This window comes from Tympanuchus pallidicinctus, unplaced genomic scaffold, assembly GCF_026119805.1.
Source record: "Tympanuchus pallidicinctus isolate F22 unplaced genomic scaffold, pur_lepc_1.0 scaffold22, whole genome shotgun sequence".
In the NCBI taxonomy this organism is placed as follows: domain Eukaryota; kingdom Metazoa; phylum Chordata; class Aves; order Galliformes; family Phasianidae; genus Tympanuchus; species Tympanuchus pallidicinctus.
This window is the reverse complement of record NW_026294739.1, coordinates 7,584,689-7,608,163: the sequence shown is the minus strand read 5'-3', so window position 1 is coordinate 7,608,163 and position 23,475 is coordinate 7,584,689. Positions and strand designations below refer to the sequence as shown.

The following is a 23,475-nucleotide window of genomic DNA, read 5'->3' as shown; positions in this document are numbered from 1 at the left end:
TGCATCTTCTGATCAGGAGTGGGCACTGTTTGCCAGAGTTCCTTGACATAGTTGCTGCTAAGCTATACCTATTCTTCTATTCTAGTCACTGTCTTTTGTCTTTTCTCTGTTCTCATTACATTTCTCCTTCTTTCTCTCTTAGTTTGTGGCTCCTTCTCCAGGTTTCTTCTGCAGCAGCATGTCTCTGTTGGATTTTGGCTCCTTGAGATGAATGGCGTGAGCACTTGAAGCACAACCAAACTGCTTGCCTGAGCCTTCTGATGTGTAAGAGTGAGATGGTCTTGCAGTGGCTGAATTAAGGCAGCAGATGTGGAAGGTGAGTGTCTTTAGGAATTGACCTGTTACCTCATCCTCAGTTATAAGATCCCAACTCATTCGGCACTCACAGCAATGCAGCCATTTATCATTGCTCTTCTGTTTGCCACAGCTCTTGCAGGTTGGAAAAAGTGTTGTAACAAGCATTACCTCTCATACCTCTGACAGTGTGGTGTCTGTCCCAGCTGTCTGGTTAGCACTTTGCTTTTCAGTGCTGGCAATCAGTAGGGAAGAACTGAGATCCATAGGATGATCCATAGTACTTACTGGGTTTGGAGAATGTCAGGATGTTTTCTATAAGGGTACGGAAATGAATGTTGGGGTGTTTTCTGTAAGGGTAGAAGAAATATTGCACATCCAATTGGTGTTTGTGAAATAGAATCATAGAATCATAGAATCATAGAATCACCAAGGTTGGAAAAGACCTAAAAGATCATCCAGTCCAACCGTTCACCTATTCCCAATAGCTCCTACTAAACCATGTCCCTCAATACAACATCCAGTCTTTCCTTGAACACCCCCAGGGTCGGTGACTCCACCACCTCCCTGGGCATCCATTCCAGTGCCTGACCACCCTTTCTGAAAAGTAATACTTCCTCATGTCCAGCCTGAATCTCCCCTGCCGTAGCTTGAAGCCATTCCCCCTGGTCCTATCACTAATGACACGAGAGAAGAGGCCGACCCCCAGCTCACTACAGCCTCCCTTCAGGAAGTTATAGAGAGCAATGAGGTCTCCCCTGAGCCTCCTCTTCTCCAGGCTGAACATTCCCAGCTCCTTCAGCCTCTCCTCATATGGCCTGTGTTCCAGACCCCTCACCAGCTTTGTCGCCCTCCTTTGAACACGTTCCAGGGCCTCAATATCTTTCTTGCAGTGAGGGGCCCAAAACTGGACACAGTACTCGAGGTGCGGCCTCACCAGTGCTGAATACAGGGGAACAATCACCTCTCTGCTCCTGCTTGCAACACTGTTTCTGATGCAAGCCAGGATGCCATTGGCCTTCTTGGCCACCTGGGCACACTGTCGGCTCATGTTCAGCCGAGCATCAATCAATACCCCCAGGTCCATTTCCTCTACGCAGTCCTCCAGCCACACCGCCCCAAGCCTGTAGCGTCGCCTGGGGTTGTTGTGGCCGAAGTGCAGGACCCGGCATTTGGCCTTGTTGAAACTCATCCTATTGGCTTCAGCCCAACTCTCCAGCCTGTCCAGATCCCTCTGTAGGGCCTCGCTACCCCCAGGCAGATCCACAAATGTTCGATTTAAAACTTGATCTCTTAAACATAATCTAAAATAAGGAAACGCAGCTGTTAAGCTGTGTTCATTGTGGCCCTTTTGTGGAGGAGAAATGCTGGGGATGTAAATATGCTTTAGACAGTGAAGGATGTTTTAATCTTACTGCTACTCCAGAACAGTGGTTCTCTTGTTTTGCTGTGTGAGAATATCAACTGAGCACTGCTGTTGCAGAGCATGGCATGGACGTACCTACGTTTTACAATTGGAGTGGAAAGAGAAAAACGAGAGAAACTGAAGGGAGTTGGAAAGGGCAAAAAATCAAATGACAGCATGGTTAGAGCATGCAAAGGCATTCAAGCCTTCCAGTTAAAGGAATGTAAGGAAGGAGACTGTATCCGTATCTGATAACTCAACTGAATGCAACAGGGCTACAATAACACTTTCTCTTCATAGCAGTAGAATTCTGGATAGAGCTTTATTAATGCCTGTCTACCTTATGGCCTACTCTCAGTTTTACACATCTGGGAAATGGACTAAAATACTACTTTAAATTCTTGTGTACCCCTGTAACTTCACTTGCAGGCTGTAACAATTTGAGACTGCTATTTTTAACACTTTATTAGTACCTTAAATTACTTAAATGTCAGAACTTCGTAGTGAACATGTTATTTCTACTGATAAGATACCAAAATCTGTAGCACAGATTAACGATTCTATATATTCTTTAAGGATATTAATGCTTTTTCTGCTGTTAAATTGTGGAAAATGCAGATCTTGTGAGCAAATGAGGAAAAGGGCACGTATGAAAAGTAGGGGAGAATTTTCTGGAAAAGTACAAACCCCTGCTTAGAAACACAAGGAAGTGTTAAATTGCTTCTTTATTGATCCAAAGTGCAATTAAAAGCTGCCTCCTGCAGCTGAATTTAGATTGGGCTTTTAAGTTGTTTCTTTCCTCTATGGATCTAATATCAAGTGGAAAAAAACCTGCACAGCAGGACTCCTGGAAAGTCACAAGGAGCGTTCATCAGCCTGAACCTCTTGGTTCACAAAGTGTTGCTTTACCCGAAACAGTTTGTGGCTCTGTTTGCCTGCCAGAAGCTCAGTTTAGGTGCTGAAGAATTGAGGCCGTGGAGTGCGGCGGCTAGAGTCATGTAAAAGGTTCTGCTTCACTGGTTGTGGGAATCGATGTCAGCAAAAAGGCTTCTCCCTGCCATGAAAGGGTGTTTTGTTCCAGGACTGTTGCAGGATTTTAGGAGGAAATTAGAATGTTGCATATTGTTCCCTTCCTAACACAAAGCGTGCTGTAGGTCCAGGACCTCATCAGTTCAGAACATCCGACTTTTTTAGCAGTTACTTATTTTCAAATAAATAACGTTGAAACTCACCACAACTTACACCTAGGACCTAGAAAATGCCTCATCAGCAGTTCTCCACGCACAAGCCTCACCGAAGCCACTGTAACCTGATCTGAAGATTCTGTGTTTCTGAATGTGGCTGCTGGAAGAGCGGAATGCGGGCTAGGAGAATGCAGCGGCAATCAAAAAAACAGCACTGTCTGCCTTCCTTGAAAGCCTCGTCAAAGGGCCTTAAGAAAGAAATATGCGCATTTTTCTCCCGGCAGACAGAAGCTGAAAGAGAAAAGCCTCAGAGTCTTTTGCAACCTATTTTGAGTTAGAGGAATACATTTGCATTTGTTTGCACGCTTTTGTGTTCAAATGAATTCACTGGGCCTAAGGGAAGAACCCTGAGGAGTCTGCGATATGGCATTTTTTTGGCTTGTGCTCACTCCACCAATGCAGCTGGCACAGCCCTGTGCCTCAGCTGCTTCCCCACTTTCACTGCTGTGCAGCACTGATCATCGTCAGTAGTTGCTACTTGGGAAGTTTGAGCTATCTTTCTTATCAAAACATTACACAAGCACACTGTGCTAGCGGTGAGGAAACGAGAGAGAGGGGAAGAATTCAGACTCTCTTCCAGTTAGTCATTAAGTAGACACTAGGCTTTCTGCTCTGGTAAGCATCTAATTTAGGCAAGATCCTAATATGCAGCCTTATTTCTGTAGGGTAGCAAAATTCATCTCTTTGCTAACCTGTAAGATTGGTGTTAACATGTTGAAACTGGCCACTACAGTAACGTGTCCTGTATGCATGATGTGTTGTTGCAGCTTTTTTCTGATGTACTTGGAAAACCACAAAAGCAGTGGGTTAGACTTCTTGAGGTCATAGGCCTGTTTAGGATAGATCTTTGCATAGGAAAGTAAGATTATTGGCAGAACATTAAGCAAAAAATAAAAAATAAAAATTACTGCCCATCACTGGAGTAAACAACATAACTAGGTGAGAGGTAGGCTGCAGAAGAGAGTTGGTTTTTTAAACTTTTTTTGGGGGGGAGGAGGGGGTGGGTGAGTTGGGAAATGAGCAGGGAAGAAATGTTCAATCCTTGATTTCTAATTCATTTTGGAGATGAAAGTATTGATATTTGCAGATCCAGTACAACTGCACTGTGGTATCTACATTCTTGCATGTTAGGTTGATATAGTGCTGTGTTATAGGCCTAGAGTGAATGAAGCAAATGAAGCACTGGTGAGGTCTGCAGGGAGCTGGGACTCGTGTTTCTTGTGTTGTGCACTACAGAAACAAAACCAGAGCACTCATCAGCCAGCAGCAACCAAGGGCAATGCTCACCACTATGTATAAAGAGAAACAAGAACTGAACGAACAGAAACGGAGCTTTTAATGAATGCTTCCAGGTCAGATCATAGCTTATAGAGGGCAGGGGTCATGCATGCTGAGGGAAGTGTGGAAATTACCTCCACAACTCTACATGAGCATAAGGACCACATCCCTGCATACAAATCCATACCAACGTGTTTTCTTTACAGTTAAGAGGATACAGTCGAATGAGAGATTTAGGCATAGGCTGACACATAGGTGCATGCCTAGAAACTTGTCACAGTGATAATGTTTTCTCTCTGTAAAATCTTACTTTGTTTTTTTTGGTTTTTGTTGTTTTGTGTTTTTTTTTTTTTGTTTTTGTTTTGTGGTTTTTTTTTTTTTTTGGCATCTCCTCCTAGCTCAGCCTGTGTTAGTTATAAGGCTTAGTTCTTTCTGCATTTCCCTTCAAACAGCATAAATTCTTGCATTTTTTGCAGGGAGAAAACTAGGAACGTTTCTGACATGTAGGCAGCCTCCCTTCTCCCTCTGTTCTTGCAAATATTTCTAACCATGAACAATCTTCACCCCACTGCTGTCTCCACTGCGCAGACACAATTGTTTTGTCCAAGGGATGTTCCCCCTTTGCTGAAGCCAGAGGCTTGGAAAGGGATTCCCCAGTGGAAGCCTTTGGAATCCTTCAGATTTCCCTATTTTGCTGATGACTCAACGGGTCCAGCACTGTGTGCAGGAGAGGACAGGGCTCTCCCTGTAGCATTCAGAACCGTATCCTGAATCCAGAGCAGTGTGTGGCTAGATGCACAGCATGCATGGGGAAACATCTCTCCTGACTGCATATGTGGGAGTTCAACACCCTAACTCTTCCCATTTTATGTTTTTGTGGAATCTTGTCCATGGATCAATCTCTGAATAAGAGCTTCAGCAGCCTCGGGCCTGGATTTAGAGCTTCTGACTCAAACGCTGAGTCTGTGGAAGTTGCATATTCTTTTGGCATCTGCTATTTATCAGCAAATCCCTGCCAGAGGTTGCATGGATTTGCTGCTCAGCTGGCAGAGCTGTTCGCATCCTGCTCTCTCATCCAGCTCAGGCTCGAAGCGCAGGTTAGCAAAGCCCGGACACGACAGGTATTCAAACAGGAGCCAGGCACGCTCCGGTCCCTGCATCGCAGCGCTGGAGGCCGGGCCCGACAGCTGCCTTCTGCGGGCCGCACCCCGGCCCGGCCGGGCGGAACCGTCCCGTCCCGGGGCTCCCCGCCGGGCTCGGCGCCCGGGGCGGCGGCAGGTGCGGGAGGAGTTTCCTTTCGGGGCATTGTGGGAAGGCGCGATGCGGCCGGGGCCTCACCTGGCGCGCCGCGGGCGGGCAGGGCGGGAGGCAGCCGGCAGCCAGCCGGGCCGGGCCGGCTTCAGCCCGCCGCCGCGGCACCATGGTAAGTGCGCGGCCTCCGCGGGGCTGCCCGCCTCCGGCCCGCTCTGCGGCGCGGGGAGGTCGGCAAGGTCTGCCGTCCGGCTGCGCCGTCCCGGCGTACTGGGCAGCGAGCAGGAGCGCAGAGCAGACCTCGGTCCCGGAGCAGAGAAAGTTGGGGTTGTGAGTATTGCTGCGAGAATGAATGGCCCCAGGTGCCCTTAAGCGGAGGTAACGTGTGTTCGTTAGCAGGTAGGGGGAGGGCTGTCCCAGCTCTAACGAGAAGCGGGAACGCAGCTTCCAGGAGAGCCCGGGCGAGGTCTGCACCTGTTCTGGGAAACGAGCGTTGCGTTTCTCCTTTTGTTTCCTCCCTTCTGGCCCGCGGGGTGAGCCTGGTCACGCTGACGGCCTTTCGTAGCTAAGCAGGAAAATAGGGCTGCTCCGCAGAGACTTGATTAAGTCTACCAGTAACCCGAGGAGCTGAGGTTCGAGTCAGCTCAGTGCCTGCAGGAATATCGGGTTTGGTTTCACGTGGGTTCTTGTGGTGGAGCCCAAGCAGTGGCTTTCCGGGGCGGCACGTGTGGAAGGGCCCTTTCCCTGCCGCCCTGGTTGTGCTGCGGGCCGCTTGGCTGCGTCCCCTGTAGGAGCTGACCGAGCCGCGGCGCTGCCGTGTGCCACGCGTGGATGAAGTTGTTTCGTCGGGCTCAGAAATAAGCACGGTGCCGGTATGTGCAGTTAGATGAGCCCTGATTTGGTGGGCTCTGAGATGAACTACAGCCGCTCAGATAGGGAGTAATTCACAGCAAAGCAATGAGGTGTAACGTGTCTGTTTAACAGAGAGCACGTGAGCCTGGTTCTGCTCCTTGCTGCGTGCCGGCAGCCACTACATTGCAGCACGGTGAGGAGTGGTGGCTGCTTGCGGTGGGCAGCCTTTGGATTATGGGCAGCCCCTTGGGCGTTCAGGCTGTTCGCAGAGGCTCTGGTGGTTGTTTGCTGGGATCGGGAGAGGTTGCTTGGTCATTATTCTCTTTTGTTAAACACGGTGGCCCGCATCCCTGGAATACATTCCCGGAATAATGGCTGGACTTTCCCAAGGAAACTGTGGGCTTTCGAGCAGCAAGATGCTCAGCAATGCCATGTAATTGAGAAACCATCTCTGGGTGATTATCAGACCTGGGGCAGCTCATGCCCAGAGCTCCTGTCGTGCACAGTTTGCCTGTTGTGTGTATCTTTGCTCTCAGTGATGGCAGTGTAGCTGCACCGTCATGGCGCTTTCGTCGCGGGCTGAATTTTGACGTGTGGCTCTATCCTCAGAAGTGGAGCTGAGTTGCTTTCTTTCCAGCGGTTTAGTCAGAATGCACCTCGTGTGTTAGTCTAATTTTGTGTCTAAGGAAAGATGTGCCTGCGTTCAAATTTGCATGTAAAATCTGTGCAGTAATGAGTTTACAGATGGCAATGCAGTCTCTATACCTCAAGTCCCAGTATATATACACACATATACGCAAGCTTTCCAGTTACCTCTTGACACAGCTCTCCATATCCATTTCCTGATGTAACGCTTATGTAAATAACCGGAGTTCGTACTGTGCCCTTGAAGGTCAGTAAATATGGGAGGTGATTTCGGGGAAGCTGATCGCGGACCTCTCCGTGGTGCGTGCACTAAACAAATGCCAGTTCTCAAAGCACTCACGATGATCCCAAGGGAGTGGTGCTCACAATGGTGCTACTTATTAGCAGGACTGTCTGCTGTTTGATGACTGTAATTTCGTAAAGTGAGCATGTATTCTTATTCCTTTGCTGAGCTCACAGTGCAAACACTTGCTGGCATTGTTACACCAAGCAGTGCTGTCAGCCTTATCCTGTTCTCCTGTTGTAGACCCAGTGCCCATGAAAGGGTGCTTTTGTCAAAGTACTCGTGCTTAAAATTCCTCTGCCTGTTCTCCGGGAAGGGTTGATGTGCTGGGTTGCTGTCAAGAATTAAGGATTATTGGGTTACAGGCTAAGAATAAACCTTATTCGGGCTGACAACTTGAAGAACTTTCAACAGGTCATTTAAAGGTCTCTTTAGATCGGTTTCTCCTGTTTAGAATTAGGTGGTTGTGCTTGCCACCAGTGTTAAATGCTTAGAGATTGGAATGGAAGGTACTCCTGCAAATGGTACTGTGTCCCAGCAAGAGGGTTGTTGCCATTGTTTGCTGTGCTGCAAATTTCCAGGCTGGTTTCAGGGGAGCCCTTTAGACAAGCTTCATGTCCTGCTGAGAATGGCTGTATTACTGCCCAGCTGCTACCTTGTGACTGCAGAACAAAGGATTTTCAGAAAAAAAGACTGCATTCTGTTCTCTGACAGGGTATGGCTGCAGCAGAGAAGGGTTGCGGTCTCAACAGATCAGAAAGTGAAAGCCAGGACTGGACAGAGAAAATAATTTCTTTCCCCAGGGACATGCGTTGCTGCAGTCTTTCATGCCTGTGAGTGTTGCAACACCACGATCCCACAGCCACCTCGCCATTATCAGTATTATCAAGTTTTCTATTTGCACAGTTCTGAGTGCAGAACTGGTGCCTGCAGAGTGAAAAGTCCTGCTTCCCTCCTGCCTCTGCTGCTCATCAGTACAGTGTGAAGCATCAGTACATGTTGGCATGACCTGTGACCTGAAGCCCTGGAGAATGATCAAAAGAAGCCCCTGGTGAGCAGAAGGCTCTGAAGACATACTTTGTGTGCTTGGAAGGGAGTTGGCAGGTGGTGTTTCCGTGTAGCAAGGCATATGATACTCATCACAGATCTAGAGGCTTGGCTGGAAATGTTGGTTGAGGTGAGTGCAGGTGGTGACTCCTGCCTGGTGTTTGTAAATGAACTCTCTGCTCTACTGAATAGAGACTTTCCCAACGTTCTCAGTGCCCTTAACTGCTAAAGTAAAAGCAGGTCTGTAAAAGATATTTTTAGTGTTGTGCAGAACTTACTGTCAATGATTCGGAGAAGAATGTGCTCTAAACCTTGCACGTTTTTCCCCCCTCAGTGGCATAGCTGTGTATCAGCCTAGCAGAGGCAGTGAACCTCACCTCTAGGAATTTAACTTGGAAGGATGTGAAGGGCAGCAGATAAAAATAGATGGGAGAGCAAGAGAAAACTACAAATAAATGAATGTTGGTTGTTGGAGGCAGTGTTATACATCATGGTGTGGGAGGGAGTACTGCGATGTTTGTCATGTAGTGAACAGTATGGAAGTGGGTAATAGTACTGGAGTAGCATTCACTAGAGAAGATCCTGATAGATCTTCTCAGCTTGGAAATACATACTGTAGGGGAAAGAACAGAAATGTATGAAATCATGAATGCTGTAAAGAATGCCTCCTAACAGATGGGTAAGGATACAATTTGTGAAATTTCTAGACATTAAATGTAAAGAAAAGGGAATATTTTTTTCATGCAGACGAGACTTTAATCCACTGCCAGGAGTGCAATGGGTGTCCTGGTAGTCAAGCCATGCAGTTTGTAGAAGATGGGTCCACGGGTGGGTTGTCTGGATCCAGTTTCTGGCCCTAAACATGAAACCCTGTATTTTCTGGAGAATGAAGGGCACCAGAAGAATGATTTTATGCATGCTCTGCTTCTTACAGCCTGCTGTCCTGGGAAATGCACAGATCAGAGCAGGGCTTGAGGGGAATCCATGATTCAGTATTTAGTTACCACTTTATTATTTAGCTGGACTTGTGAATACAATTTTGTGAGATTTACTTGGAAAAAATGTTTATTAGGATTAGATTCTTCTCAGGAAATCTGTAATCTCTGGCTGTTGATGTGATTCTCTTTAGTTTTGGATGTTCTCTCTCATGTACTCACTCATTACAGAGCATCACTGTTTTACTGGCTACACTGGCAGTAATTGTGATTCATCCTTTACAGTCTCTGGGTAGTATGCTTAGTGAATGGACCAAGTGAAAATGTTTGTGCCTTTGCAGCTTTTCTGTATTTTTCCTCTAATTACGAAAGAATCTTGTGCTTTACAAACCATGCTGAAGGCCTCAGTTGTATGCAAAAGAGCAAAATGATGGAGGCACAGAGGAAACCACTGGGCCAAAGAAGGCAGATAGAGCAGCTCTTGCTGCAGTGCTTAGAGGATTTATGTTTCAGCCTTTGGCACGTACATCAGGCATTTGTGCAAGCCAGTTGTATTCTTTCCAGTGATGCCTAAATTAAAATGATACTGCTGCTGTAAAAATAATTCTTTATATATCACCCATGCATATCTACTAATTAAACTTTCTTCCCATTTGTTTCCCTGCTGCCCTATTCCAACAGGCTGTCATCTGCCTTTGCTTGGCTGCTTTGAGCCAAGCTCTTTTGAGCAGCCAGCCTTGGGCCTTTTTATATTTGCAGACATTGCAGTATAAAGCAGCGTAAGATCCAGTCCTGCACAAATGGTGTTTCATTTGCAAGTAGGAATATAAGCATGTGGAGTCAGTGGGCTAGAACTGGGAACTAAAATTTGTTTGTGTGTTTGAAGGCAAGAATGATGTGTCTTTCTGGCCAGGCACGTATTCCTGGTCTAATGTGTCCTGGATTTATGCTTCTCAATATGAGAGATGTAACAGTGGGTACTCTGTGCAGCAGTCTTTTTTCTTCCCTGACTTACTGGGTTTGTGTAAGATGTTCATCTGCTATTTTCTGTCCAGACCTGAGAAAAAAGAGTGCATTAAAAGCCTTCTGCAGCATCCAGTAAATGTGGTTGCCTTGCTGTTTGCAGGTAGATTTGCTCAGCAGCCTGCAGTTTCTGTCCACCAGCGCAGGGATTCCTGCATGGCCATCACCTCCCCTGAGGCAGGCAGTAGATGTGAGGCACAAGGAAATAAGAAACGGTTTATTTTTGTTTGTTGAAAATGCAGAAGCTTACCATGTTGTGCCTTATGTCTTGCGTCACGTGTTCAGAGAGTGTCTGGTTGTCTGCTCGGAGTTTTAGAAATGCCATGGGAATGGTTGCATGACCTACAGTGAAATGCTCAGACCTGACAACTCCCATGCTGAGGAGCTGGAAAGTCTCCTTGGAAGATTAAAGCGGAAGATGGAGCATGTCTCTACTGAAAATGCCTCATTGGAGTGTTGCAGTGTTTCCAGAAAATTACTTCCATTCTCTTTCAAAGTGATCCACAAACACCATCCAAACTCACATCTGTCTTCGTTGCCTCCAGTGCTCAGGTTCCCAGTGAGTCTCTGTTGAGACAGATGAAAGCCAGAGGGGTAGGTGTGGGGCTGCTGCAAAGCCCTGGGTGCTGCCAGCAGGCGCTGCTGTCCCTCGCAGGCAGGCATGCTGGGGAACACCCTTCACCTGCTGTGTGCCCTGCTCCAGGGCTGAGCCTTCCTCCTTTGCTCTTGAGAGGTCAGAAGCAAGGGAAGAGCACTACAGTATGCACAGCAGGGCTCTGCAAATAGCTGATAAGACAGAGTGGAAATGGGAGTAACAGAGGCCGCACCTTTTGCCAGAGTCCAGTGGGTTAGATTGTAACTCTGTTTCTTTGCCAGGGGTTTGAGAACCAGACTGGGATTTATTTTTTTTCCATTTATTTTTTGTGACTGTAAAACACAATGGGGCTGAGATAAATCACCATCTTTAACTTCTTGGAATGAAAGGAATTTGAACACCCCCACAAACCACAGACAGCCTTGGCACTGCCCTACTTTCTGCTGAGTCAGGTCACTGGGGCAGTGCTGCAGGTGAGGCCTCCTGCCTCATTTCCTCCTCAGAGCAGCTCACTCTCATGCACGTTTTCTTGACCAGCATTGTGACTGCAGTTTGCAATTGCTCTAACCATCGTGTCAGCAAGTTCTGTTGCTTTGGGGGGCAAGTGCAAGCACTCCAGTGCACTAGGATGAGATACTGCTTTGAACATTATTTTCCCATCCTTGGTTAGGGTCAGAAGTTGGTTTGGCTCAGAGCTTGAGCTCAGTAACACTGTCTCAATAATAGTTTATTTAATGGTAGTGGGGCTATTAGGGAGGTGGTTGGCTGGATCAGTAGTACGTGAGTGCCTATCGTTTCAGTGCTAGCATGCTGGTCAGTTGAAACTCTTCAGTAATAAAATAGGGTTGACTTCTTCATCTTGAAAAGAATAAAATTGGTGTGTAAATATGGTCACGTGTGCTGTAATGATCTGGCACAGGTTTTATTGCATGGACTTTGGATGCACTGTCCAGAGGAAATTGTGCAGAGATGCTCCTAATGAAGATTAAGCTGGAAGGAGTTCTTTTCCAGTTGGGCAACAGTACACTGCTTGGGTATTCTTACATTGCTGCTTTCTCACTTATTTTCCTTTTCCTACTTGCTTACATCAGAGAGACACTGTATTTTAAATGTTAATGCTAAGATTGTACAGTATTTAATATAAAGGGGCTTTTGTGTTACTGTGAATAAAAGTTGCAGTAGCAGTAACAAGGATTCCATTATGCTGCATTTCATTTCCTCGCGTTCCACTGCATGGCTTTGTCTTAGGCTTAGGGTTGCATTGCATTGCTCTGCATTGCATTGAATTGCATTTAGCTTCATTTCACTGGATTGCATTTCTTTTTATTGCATTTCATTCTGATGTATTACTAATTACAACACACAAAGGAAATTGATATCTTTAGTGAGGTTGCTTTTTTTCCTGTTTTTTTTTTTTATTTTGCACCTTAGCTCTAAAAGTCCTTTTGACCTCAGTATATATGTAATAAAGATCAGTGGCCAGTTGAGGAGTTTGTGCAGCAGGAGTTTGTTAGTGTGATAGGTGATTAGGTGTCAGTTCAGTCCATCTTTCTTGTCATACCCTAACAGCCCGACTTTCTAAACAGTGGGTGTGCTCACAGTAACTGTACATTTTTCATGGACATTTTAAGCCATACTAAAATAAAGGATAATGTCAGTAGTTTGTTTTGTTTTTTAATTTCCAGATGCTTTGTAAAAGCCTTTACTAATAAATGAAAGTTCTGGATATCTATGTTGAGAAGGAAATGTTCGTATCAGAGGTAGGAATGAAAAATCACAGAAGATGTGCAGAGTATGAACTCAGCTAGACAAAAGCAATAAAGAAGGATAAAGCAGATAAAGCAGACTTCAAAGAAATAAGTTAAAAGGGAGCTTTATGACAGAAAGTTGCTTTCTTTCAACTGTGTACAGCCGGTCAGTCTGGCCCAAACTGCTGTTAGTGGTGGTTGTCATATCAGCAGCCAAAGGTGTGGCTTTTTTTCATTCCATTACCCTTTCTTTTCATGTGGTCTGTGAGCTTCTCTTCGTTAAAGTGTCGTATATTGCCTCTGCTGCCAACAGCAGCCTTAAACTTACAGGTTTTAAGTGGAACTGAAGGTTCTGAGTTCTGCCAAGCCATCCATTTTAGGATGGTAATTCGTAATTCACCGTTTTTAGTTACTTGTTCAGGAGTCTGTTTGATAAAGGTGACTTTGATTAGGGAGAGCTCTTCGCTGAATTTGGGAGGGTGGCAGCTGAAGCAGAATCTAAATACTGTGCTGCTTGAGTAGCAGAGCTGCCTCACAGAGCAACTCCTTGCCAAAGCCGAGCATCCAGCAGAGAGGGACCTGCCTTGCTTTGCAGCCTCCCAGCTCTTCCCTCCCTGGCTACTTGGAGTCTTCCTACCATGGGACCTGGAGCAGCCAGGTGTAACAGGACAGGTTTTAAACGGATTGACAAATGCTGTCGGTATGCTGACTCATGGGATGAGGAAAGAGCACTGTTAGCATGGGTTCTTCTTGCAGTGGGATGCGTGAGATCCCTGCAGCACAGATCCCTTGAGCTCACTTTGTAGGAAGAAACCTGGCATCTCTTAAGCATTTAATCATTGCCCAAATCATTGGGCAGCAAACTGGGAAAGCAACCCTGGGAATCAGGAAAACTGCTTTGTCATCTTGTGTAGTGTTTTTCACTGACGTCCTTGTGGATGATTTGCTCTGTATATAATACAGTGTCATCTGCAGTCCTTTAGACAGTCTTACTGAAGGCTGCAGTGCATATTTGTGTGTTTTGAAACCTCTGTAAATGCCACAAGTGACCCAAGTTTGCAACCAGCAAGCCAAGTGTGAAGTGTTTGGCTGTGCTAGGGTGTAAAACTTCTGTATTTGATGTTGTTGATGCCTGTTCTATTTACTCTGTAATTATTTTGTCAATAAGCCTACTGTCTGATTTTCCAGTAGCCTTGGAGCTAAGTGTGCGTTATCTTGACTAGTCTCATAGATCTCAATAAAACAGAAGGCCTGTAACTTTTTGACCTGTTGTATAACGTAGCTACAGCTGGCTCACGGAAGGGAACGGTTCAGCTTTAGAAACCTGGTTTGAATCCTCAATTAAAAAATATATATATCTGTTTTCTCCAATCAGCAAACAATGGTCTGCTAATACAGCTTGCATCCTTTTGGCTACTTACAGACATTTAGGGAGCTCATTTGCACTGTGCAGTAAATGGTTGGGTCTGATTTGGTAAAACTAGCTAATAAGATTACACTCAACCCCCAGACTGAAGGCTGTCTCATCTGGACTCCACATTTGAAGACAGCAGGAACTGCACATATCATCCTGACCTACTCCAGCGCAGACCTCAAAGTGCTCTCTGGCATTTGCCTGTGTGTCTGGTGGTTGTTAGTCAGAGCCAGCACACCCTGGCTTTGTCCAAAAGGAAACCAAGCACTCTGCTTTGGGGGTACTTGGTTTGAAACAAGTCTTCTGTCTTTGCTGTCCTCCAGATTTAGAACTAAAATCAGTAAAATGTTGCAGGATAATATATACCTCTATTTGTAGCTTGGCTGCTGAAAACCAACCCAAAGTTCCTTAGTCAACATCCATCTTATTAGTGGCACAGTGGAAAAGGAAGCATGTTTTCACAGTCCAAGAGCAAGAAACATATGAGCTGTTAGATTTGTGTTTACGCAGTACTTGAACGTTTCCAGGTGTACTGATGCATCAAAATCTTTCCAGTGAGCTGTAATCAACAGGGCAGTGAGATTGAAAAACGTGTTGTATCATGTCAGCGTGGCTGGGCAATTTGATGCTTACACTTAGAGAAATTAAGCCATTCAATCTCTTGAGAATGTAATATTGCTTACTTAAAAAGTTCACCAGATTGAATAGAGTTTAGAAGTTAGAAAAAGGCAGAAGAGTGAAAAGAGGGGGGAAAAGTCTGTATTTTTCTTCTAAGTATCTGCAGTTTGGGGTGTGCTATCTTTCTGCAGACCGTAAAACTAGAGATGGAGTACAGAAGAGCCTATTAGCTGTTTGCCAGCTGTAAATACTTCCATAAGAGTAAAATTGATCTTCAGGGTTTGCAGTTCCATTTTGCATATGAAATAGAGCATGGTATGGAAGACCCAAAATGTGTGAGTTTTGAAGCCTGTGCGTGAATCTTGATGCACTGATGAGAGTCTGTAGATTTTCCTTTCTGCAAAGAACGGTAGCCCTAACTTTACTCATGAAGGAGCTGGTGAAACATCAGCTGCATCTGTACAAGAAGCAGCGTGGTTTTCAAAGTAATTTGAAATGGAGAGCAGCTCACTTTTCTGTGGGTAAAGCACATGCTGAAGTATGCTAGTCAGGAGAAAATGGCAGTAATACCGAGTTCCCTGGCTTATTGATAGTTAGCCTTCTAAAGGCATAGGTTGCTCTCCTGGAAAGACATGTTCATTAATTACAGGATCTCAGATGTAAGACCCATTAAGTCCAGCAAATGAGACTAAACCTGAATACCCTTTAATTATCTTCCCCTGTTAAAGCACTCTAAGTAGGTATTTCTTCCTGAGGATGTTAGAAACTTGTCTAAAACAGTGTGACCTTGTTATGCTGAACACGCTTTCAGCTTTTGCTAGGGATTCATTGTCTGATGCTGTGCCTTTTCAGTCAAATATGATCATCCTCTCCCATCTGTTTCAACATATTTTGAAATTTGTTTATCAAATAGCTGCTACCTGTGCCTGATTGCTTTTAAATGGACACCTGCGGATTTGCTGCTCTAATCTTAAAACCTATATTTTGCTTTTCAGAGTGCACTCCCTTTTCAAAGGCTCTGGAGTGAATGTGCTGTGCAGCAAGCAAAAGAGTCTTTCATTCAGCTTGTCTCTGGACAAAGCGTGTAGACAATAAGTACTGTCCCTTCATCTGCTACAAAGGGGTAACCCCGACAGCTGGGATGTTACCACGTCAAAAAGCAGCTGGCAATATGGATGGAGAAAAGGAAGAACACGGTGCTTTGATCTTCACTGTAATCAAGCCATGTGTATTGCCGGTAGCGTAATTGTTTTATGTAGCAAACACATCTGGAAATTACTGTAGTGCTCAACGCAAGGCAGCTAGAACATCCTAGTAACTCTATCAAGCACATTATTCTTACGACAGTGAGGGCCATGTTTCCAATAGTAGATCCTGGCACAGGCAGATATGAGTGAAAGCATCCACCCTCCCTTACAGTGCTCCCATATTTGAAATCTTTCCCAATAATCAGAACTCTTATCTTCAGATTACCCAACTGCTATTAGACCTAATAGCTAAAGAATGGTTATGAACTATAATTTGTATGAAACCTAGCTGCAGTTTTTTTCCTTCTTTTAAGCAGAAACTTCTCTGGTGAAATTCTCTGCTCGGATTTCACTAGCACATGGAATTATTTTTTCTTCACAAATATCTGCATTGTAATCTTAATAGTAATTGTAAACTTTAACTTCAGGCCTTATTGAATAGGTGAAGTAACGGGAGCACAGGCACAGCAGTGGGCAAGACTGGAAAGCAGGAGGGAACAGGGCTAGGGCATAGGCTGCACATGCAGGGAGGGCTGGATTTGAGCTAATGGAAATGGGGACATGGCCAGGGGCCTGCCAGTCCTGGGCTCCCTTCTGGGAGCTTACAAACATTGCAGGTGAAGAAGAGGAGGCTCCTGTGCTTCTTCCTCCTCCCAGTGCTGGCCATGCAGGTCTGGCTGCAGTTGGGTGAGCTTCCTGGCGGGCCTGGCTGCAGAGGAGTGGTGCCAGTGGCTGGCGCAGGCAGAGCAGTTCATGTTCTCCCTTGCCACCATCTCAAACCCCGCTGGGTTCTGCTGTTTATCAGGGGGCATCCTGTTGAGAGGAGTGTCATCCTAAGATAGATTTCCTGCGCTCATTCTGTGATGTGGGTAAATGACTTAACTGTGCTGCCTAAAGACCTATCGTGGTCAGTTCTTCAATCAGTTTATGGAAGTATTTGTAGATATGTGGATTGATACATTTCTCCCAGAGGCTCTCCAGCATTTAAAATGTAGCACTTGTGTATCTCAAAAACACTGCTGATGCTAAGCATGCAAAAATCATGGATCAAATCATGTAAAATTCTGACTGGCTTTGAAATTTGAAATTTCAGACCTCTACATGTAGTGCTTTTGTAGTGTAACATTGTTGGTTCTTGAGGTCTGCCTTGTGTCATTAGACTCATCTGTGTTTCAAAATCCAGGGATTTCTTTGTAAAGATCTAGTTGAGCTCCCTTCCCAAAGTAGCTGGCTTCTTCCTTCTGCTCCTAGTAGCTCCCTGTAGGAACGCAGTGATCAGTAAGAGCACTTAGTGCGCTATCAGAACCTGGTGACGGGCCATCACTACCCAGGTGTTACGTTCTCCTCTCATGCCATGCTCTGCAGCTGCGATCTGTCTAGCCCTGCTGTGTTACACATCTTCATCCCCTTTGCTAACATGTAATCTCGCTGGAGGAAGAGCTGTGCCCCTCTTCTGACTATCATAAGGTGGTGATGTAGCAAAATAGAAAGCACAGTGATCAGTCATACGTGGTAAAGAAGCGCGGTGGGAGAGGTTATGCAGGGAGGGGAGGTCTGCCAGGGATGGCACAGGAGACAGGGGGGAAGAGGCCCAGCTTCCATGCTCAGTCAGTCGTCAGTCCTCAGTCCTCCCCATCAGAGGACAGTTGGAGACCTGTGCTGACCCTGAGGAGTCCTGGCAGGCACAAGGATGTCTCCTGCACTGCCTGGGGCTGAGTCCGTGCCCCAGCGTTAACCATGTCACTTTGTTTGCTCTAGATACACTTTATACTGCTGTTCAGTCGACAGGGGAAATTAAGGCTTCAGAAATGGTATACGACACTACCTGAGAAAGAGAAGAAAAAGATCGTTCGAGAAATTGTTCAGATTGTTTTGTCTCGCAATCAAAAAACAAGTAGTTTTGTTGACTGGAAAGACCTCAAGCTTGTTTACAAAAGGTGTGAGTAATTTTATGAGAACATATAATTACTATTCGTATAAATTATGTGCTACAAGTGGGAAAACAAAGGCTCACTTTAGCACTTGGGGTTTGTTGGTTTTTGTTTTAAAGAGCAAGATGTTGGGAACCTGCCATTGTGAGTCTAATGGCACAATAGCCCTGGATAAATAAGCAGGGTAAATTCTGGGGTAAAAAAATATTTGCAGTATTTGTCAAATAAGACAAATGTAGTAAGTGTAAGTGGTTGAAATTCTATGAGGAGGCTTTTGACTTTGCTCCCCCTTGGCATTCTTTGGGGTGGTCTTCTGACTTGTGTTAGTTAGGCTTCATCAGACTCTGAGAAAGGGTACAAGAAGAGTTCTGAGGCACTTTCAGCACTTTGTCTCATTTTATTTTTGAAATATTTGTTGGAAAGTGTTAGTTGTCATTTCCTTTTCCAAACAGATCATTGGCCCCAGTTACACAAAGCTAAGCAGTAACTGACTTCTAGTTCTTGCAAAGAGGTAAGTAGTAAACAGAAGTAGGTTGAAGGTACAGCACACCATACTAAGTGACTTCTCCCATTAGGTAAAAAATGGCTTTTCTTGCTGTGAAGTGTTGAATGTAAATGTCTGATAAGAGCTGCTCCAGCCACAGCACCAGAGAGTTGAGGTAGAATCTCATCTTGGGTTGATTTAAATAAAAGTTTTGGTGCAAGTAACAAGATTGGTTGGGCTAACTCGTTTTTTTGTTTTCTGGCTGCAAATGAGACGCAGTCAGTCCTTTGATACCCAGCAGGCTTAGTGAGATGTAATGCCTTCCTCTTCCATTTTTTCACATATTTTTATTTTGTTAATAAACAGCAGTGACACATTCTATAGCTTAATGAACTCCACTTACTGTAGTGCTATTGCAGCAGAGGGAGACCTCTAAGGTACTACTGACTTGCTGTTCATTTTATTCAGACCAGCATCATAGGTATTCTGCTTTGACAAGAGTTGGAATTTGCTTTTCTAACTTAATTAATGATTTGTTTAAATTGTCAAATCTTCAGGGTTCTCCAGGACACTGTGAGGACGAAAGAAAATGATTATTTTAGAAACAAGGCAGTCATTAACTATCACTTGTGTAACTTCTAAGAGCAGAGCACTGCGTGTGCAGCTGCTCACTCTCGTGTTTTTGTCTTCATTTTCCTAGATATGCTAGTTTGTATTTCTGTTGTGCAATAGAAGACCAGGATAACGAGCTCCTGACGCTAGAGGTTGTTCATCGATACGTAGAACTCCTGGACAGATACTTTGGAAATGTAAGTTTCACTCTCCAGCATGAATTGTGTTTCTGGCTGACTGATAAACAGACATCAATAACTGCTTTGTTTTGTGTTTCTTTCTACAGTAATTGCCCCACACTCTTCCTCAGTCCAGAGGGAAATTAATAATTAGTGTATTTCATAAAATAGTGCTGGTAATAACACAAGATCAATTTTAAATTCTTTCTCCCAAAACAAAGTTAATATTGATACTTCATATGTTTTTCTGGGAATAGAATTTTAAGGGGGAAGCTTGAGAAAAAGTTTTTTTTTAAAAAATAACAAAACTGGTAGTTTTAATTCTCCTTCCTTGTTTCTTCAGTTATAAAAACAGTGAGTGGTTCCATAATATTGGATGAGAAGAATAAAGTGGAGCAGCTTTTTGGGTTGGTTTTTTTTTTTTCAAAGAAAAGACCTAAAAAAGTATAGAAATTTGTATTTGAAAAAGTCTTCAAGAAGTATAAATGACCTGCCTTTCCTATGAATACTTTTTGAAATTGTTCCTACTACTTTAATTTGTCTCTTACCTAAATCACTGTGCCTTGACTCACATTTGTACTGTGTCAAAAAAAAAAACAAACAAAGAAACAGTTGGTGACTGTAAGGTCACGGGACAGGAGGTTTGTCTCCTTCTGTGAAAGTGTGTGAGCATATGTAACCCATATTACGTGTTCTGTAGAAGGCCTTTTGTAAGGCTAGTGGGCCTTACTAGTAAGGCAAAGTGTCAGCTTTGTTCTCTGAAACCCAGCATGTAGGTAGTGCCTTATACAAAGTATAGTAACTAGAATATCCTTGCTATACACAGAAGCTGCAATAAGATGCAGTATCCTTCACCTAGCTACCTGACACAAGAGAGCATGTATTGAATACTCCTGACCATTTAAAATTGTTTTGGTCCAGTAATGCTTAGAATGCTGTTAAAGTAATTTAGATTTGGAATGTTTTTTTTTTTCTGCCAGGTGTGTGAGCTGGATATTATCTTTAACTTTGAAAAAGCTTATTTTATTCTTGATGAGTTTATAATTGGAGGAGAAGTACAAGACACTTCAAAGAGGTCTGCGGTGAAAGCCATAGAAGACTCTGACATGTTGCAGGAGGTAAGGCTGAAGAAGATTAAAGGCAAGCACTTCATCTTCCTACATCTTCTTTGTTGGATAGGAGTTTAAAATGTAGCTAAGTGCTACTGGTACATAACTGGCCCAATATATCTTAAGTTCAGTTTTAATAGTCTAATAACACTGCAATTAATGTAGCAGTTTCAGAAGCTTTAAGCTTTTCAGCATTCTTGCAATTTAAATGCTATCATTTTTTTAAAATAGATGATATGTACCCAAGTTATTTAATCATATATGTAAGTCATCTAAGATGATATTCATGTCTAGGTGTGTATATGTCGGTACAGAAAAATCCACTCTGTTTCACTAATACATTGGAAACAAATGACCTACAATTAATGTTTAAAATTGGAAAGAGTATATGCTGGAAAACTCCATTTTCTTAAACACCTGCATAGCTTTTTTACGAGGCATAGATGTATAAAACTCATTCAGAACTGCTGCAATTTTCTCCTGTAACATGTACCATTGAGCTAGCAATTGCAGGAGAAATTGAATATAATGTGTTGACTTCATTTTTCTGAGTACTGAAGGGAACAGCGCTGGTAGACCTGGGTAGGGAGTTTCCCAGTTTTTATTAAATTGGGCTGGCACTAGCATATGAAACCAGACAAGCTAGGCACAGTGGCTACCTAGATGTGATGAGTTTAGCCACAGCTGTGTTATGTGTTATTTCAAGATCAGATTCTGAAAGGCTGTTAATGTTTTAAAAGTAGCATGATATCTACATTACTCTGGTTTAATTCCATGCAAAACTACAACTGTCCTCAAGTAAGATGAGGGTTTGGTTCGATGATTTTATACTACTCTAGTGCTCCATAATGTGTCAGTTGTTTCTTTCTTTTTTTCTCCAGACGGTGGAAGAGTACATGAACAAACCTGCATTTTAATGTTAAAACTACCTGGAAAGAGAACTGCTGTATGCACCTGCAAAATGCATTTGCTGAGATTGCTTCCCAATGTGCCAGAGAAAAACCAAAACCAATAACTAAAAGGGTTTGTTTGTATAATTGTCAAGATGAAGGTCAGCTAATGTAGCACAGGGTTTAACAATTTTGTATTTGCATTACTCTGCGTTTCTCAGAATTGTTTTTACCCTTGCTCTAGTTTCTCTTTTCCTTGCTGGACTGAACACTTGTTTTGTATCACATCTTTTAGCTACGGGTTTTGTCACCATAAAATGTTCATCTACCAGTACATGGAAGAGGTCTTTCTACTACTTTTGGTCCACTGCTGACCATATGACTCTACTTTTGTACAAATGTCAGTTATTTTGAATGTCATGATTATTCTGCCGTAATAATAAGTTTTTTCTAAAAGACATATTGTTGTGGGCTCTGATTTAATAAGTCTGTTTTGGAAAGATTAACCCAGCTAGTGTAAGAAGAAACTTAATTCTCTTTGGTCCACCCACTTTCTTTTAGTTATGCTATCTTCCTTCTGTCTTGTGCTCCACTCTGCCCGTATGGCAGTTGTCCAGCTGCTGTTAGAGCACAGTCCACATTGCTGTTTGATCCAGAAGACGATTCTGATTCGAGACTGACTTTTTCCAGGTTTCACAAATCCTTTTTGCCACTGCAGGTGGCCTGTTTCTGTCTTCCTGAATCCTCTGGTCCTGGAGAAAGGCTACAGCTGTTGGAAACATCACAGCTTGACAACAGGAGATATTCTGAAGAGGAGAAAATAGTTTGGAGGATTTTGGGGGTCAAGGATCTCATGTATCTTTTAATTAGGTTTCCACCAATAACTGTCTTTGTCAAGAGAGTTTTCCATTCCCCAATTCTGACACCTAATAGGATGAACTGGCTTTCTAGAAGTGGGCTTTTTTTCTGAAGGCTGAACAATTTAATTTACCTTTTAAAACTTCATAAGCTCCACAAATGGAAAATGAGTAAAACAGGAGAAGAATGGGTTGGGCTGTATGCTCTATTATGTGTTACAACACACTGGAGTTATAAAATGTTGTAAATGTGTATGCAGGGAACCAGGTGGGTAAACTTGCCTATCTTGCTGTCAGTGCAGTTTGAACTCTATAAACTGTTTGACCTGGCATCCTTGCAGAGATTAATTTTGTTTTTAAAAGACTTCAAAGCTGAGAGAAATTCTCTTTATCTTACCCTATTACTTGCAGTTAGATATTTTGTTTCTGTCAAGTCATGAGATCGCCTTACACAGAACTCGGGTGAGTTATCAGAAAACGTGCCTGAATGATCCAAGCATTGATTTGCATTACTCTTCATCATTTATTTTCTTGGATGTCTAGAATGTACAGTCAGTATTTTCCTTCAGGGATTTTTCTGATCTTTAAATGTGCATGGCTATTTCATGGTTATTCAATGTTTTTCGTTGTACCTTCCTTCCCAGTCTGTTTTATCTTCCTAGGGAGCTTTTTTCTCTATTATTGGTGTGTGGGAACACTTTGACACAACATAGTAGCTTTGCAAGTTGTCAGCTCACTTTTCCTTTTGTGTCTTGTCTCTTAGTGAAGCTGTGGTAAGTTGGTTCATAGCATCATGCTGCGCTTTTTATAATTACTTTATCCATCTGTTTTCTCTGTGTTGATGTCAAAGACATACTTTCAGCTTTGAAAAAGTGGTGAAATTGCTGAAGGGCTTTTAATAGCTCTGAAGATGCATATTTTTAATAGTAAATTAATGAAATTGTAGGAGTTGTATATTATTTTCTTCTGATTTAAATTGAAGTTTAGAGTGTTTAATTGATGAAGAAATACTTATTGTGGTTTTGTATGTGCTCTTTCCAAACCTAGCTCTTTACTTTTATAAGTGTCTTCTGTTCAATGAAATCATTGGTAGTTTCATTTACTTTACTCTTTTCTTGAGCCAAACTGTGGTTCATACTCTTATAACTGTTAAGTTTACTGAGTTTTCAAGTATATCAAAATAGAATTTCCAAAAAGACTTATTGGTATAACGTGTCTGTTCAGTCATTTTAAAAAGAGCAGTAGGATTTCTTTCTCTTTTATTTCATATGAATAATACCCTACGAGAAAGAAATAGATGAACACAAAGCTTGTATTCATGTTTTTTACAGCCTCCAGTGAGAAAAGGGGTCACTCACCTAAGCAATGCTACTGGAGCATTCAGATCAACCCAACTCTCACTTAATATGTTGCTTCTTCAAAAAGAAAAGGCCCAGATGAAGCTCAGTTATTGTCAGATTGCCTGTACATCACTGTCAATACGTCTGTGCCTCTGTCTTTGTTGGCCATTTTTTGTCTTTGTCTTGGTTGGAAC

The 23,475-nt window shown here is 43.4% G+C and overlaps 1 protein-coding gene across 3 annotated transcripts; it reads left to right on the top strand.

Annotated features, from left to right (window-relative positions):
• Nucleotides 1-292: 292 nt before the first annotated feature.
• AP1S3 (adaptor related protein complex 1 subunit sigma 3) lies at nt 293-21,544 on the top strand. 3 transcript variants are annotated; one of them, XM_052686423.1, is made up of 5 exons: nt 293-316; nt 17,638-17,816; nt 18,995-19,103; nt 20,066-20,203; nt 21,076-21,544. In XM_052686423.1, the coding sequence occupies exons 1-5, from the start codon at nt 308-310 to the stop codon at nt 21,109-21,111; spliced, it is 471 nt and encodes a 156-aa protein (XP_052542383.1). In that variant the 5' UTR covers nt 293-307; the 3' UTR covers nt 21,112-21,544. The 3 variants fall into 3 exon arrangements, with proteins under 3 accessions (XP_052542383.1, XP_052542385.1, XP_052542382.1); XM_052686425.1 differs by lacking the exon at nt 293-316 and adding an exon at nt 5,544-5,644; XM_052686422.1 differs by lacking the exon at nt 293-316 and adding an exon at nt 8,206-8,429.
• The last annotated feature ends 1,931 nt before the right edge of the window (nt 21,545-23,475 follow it).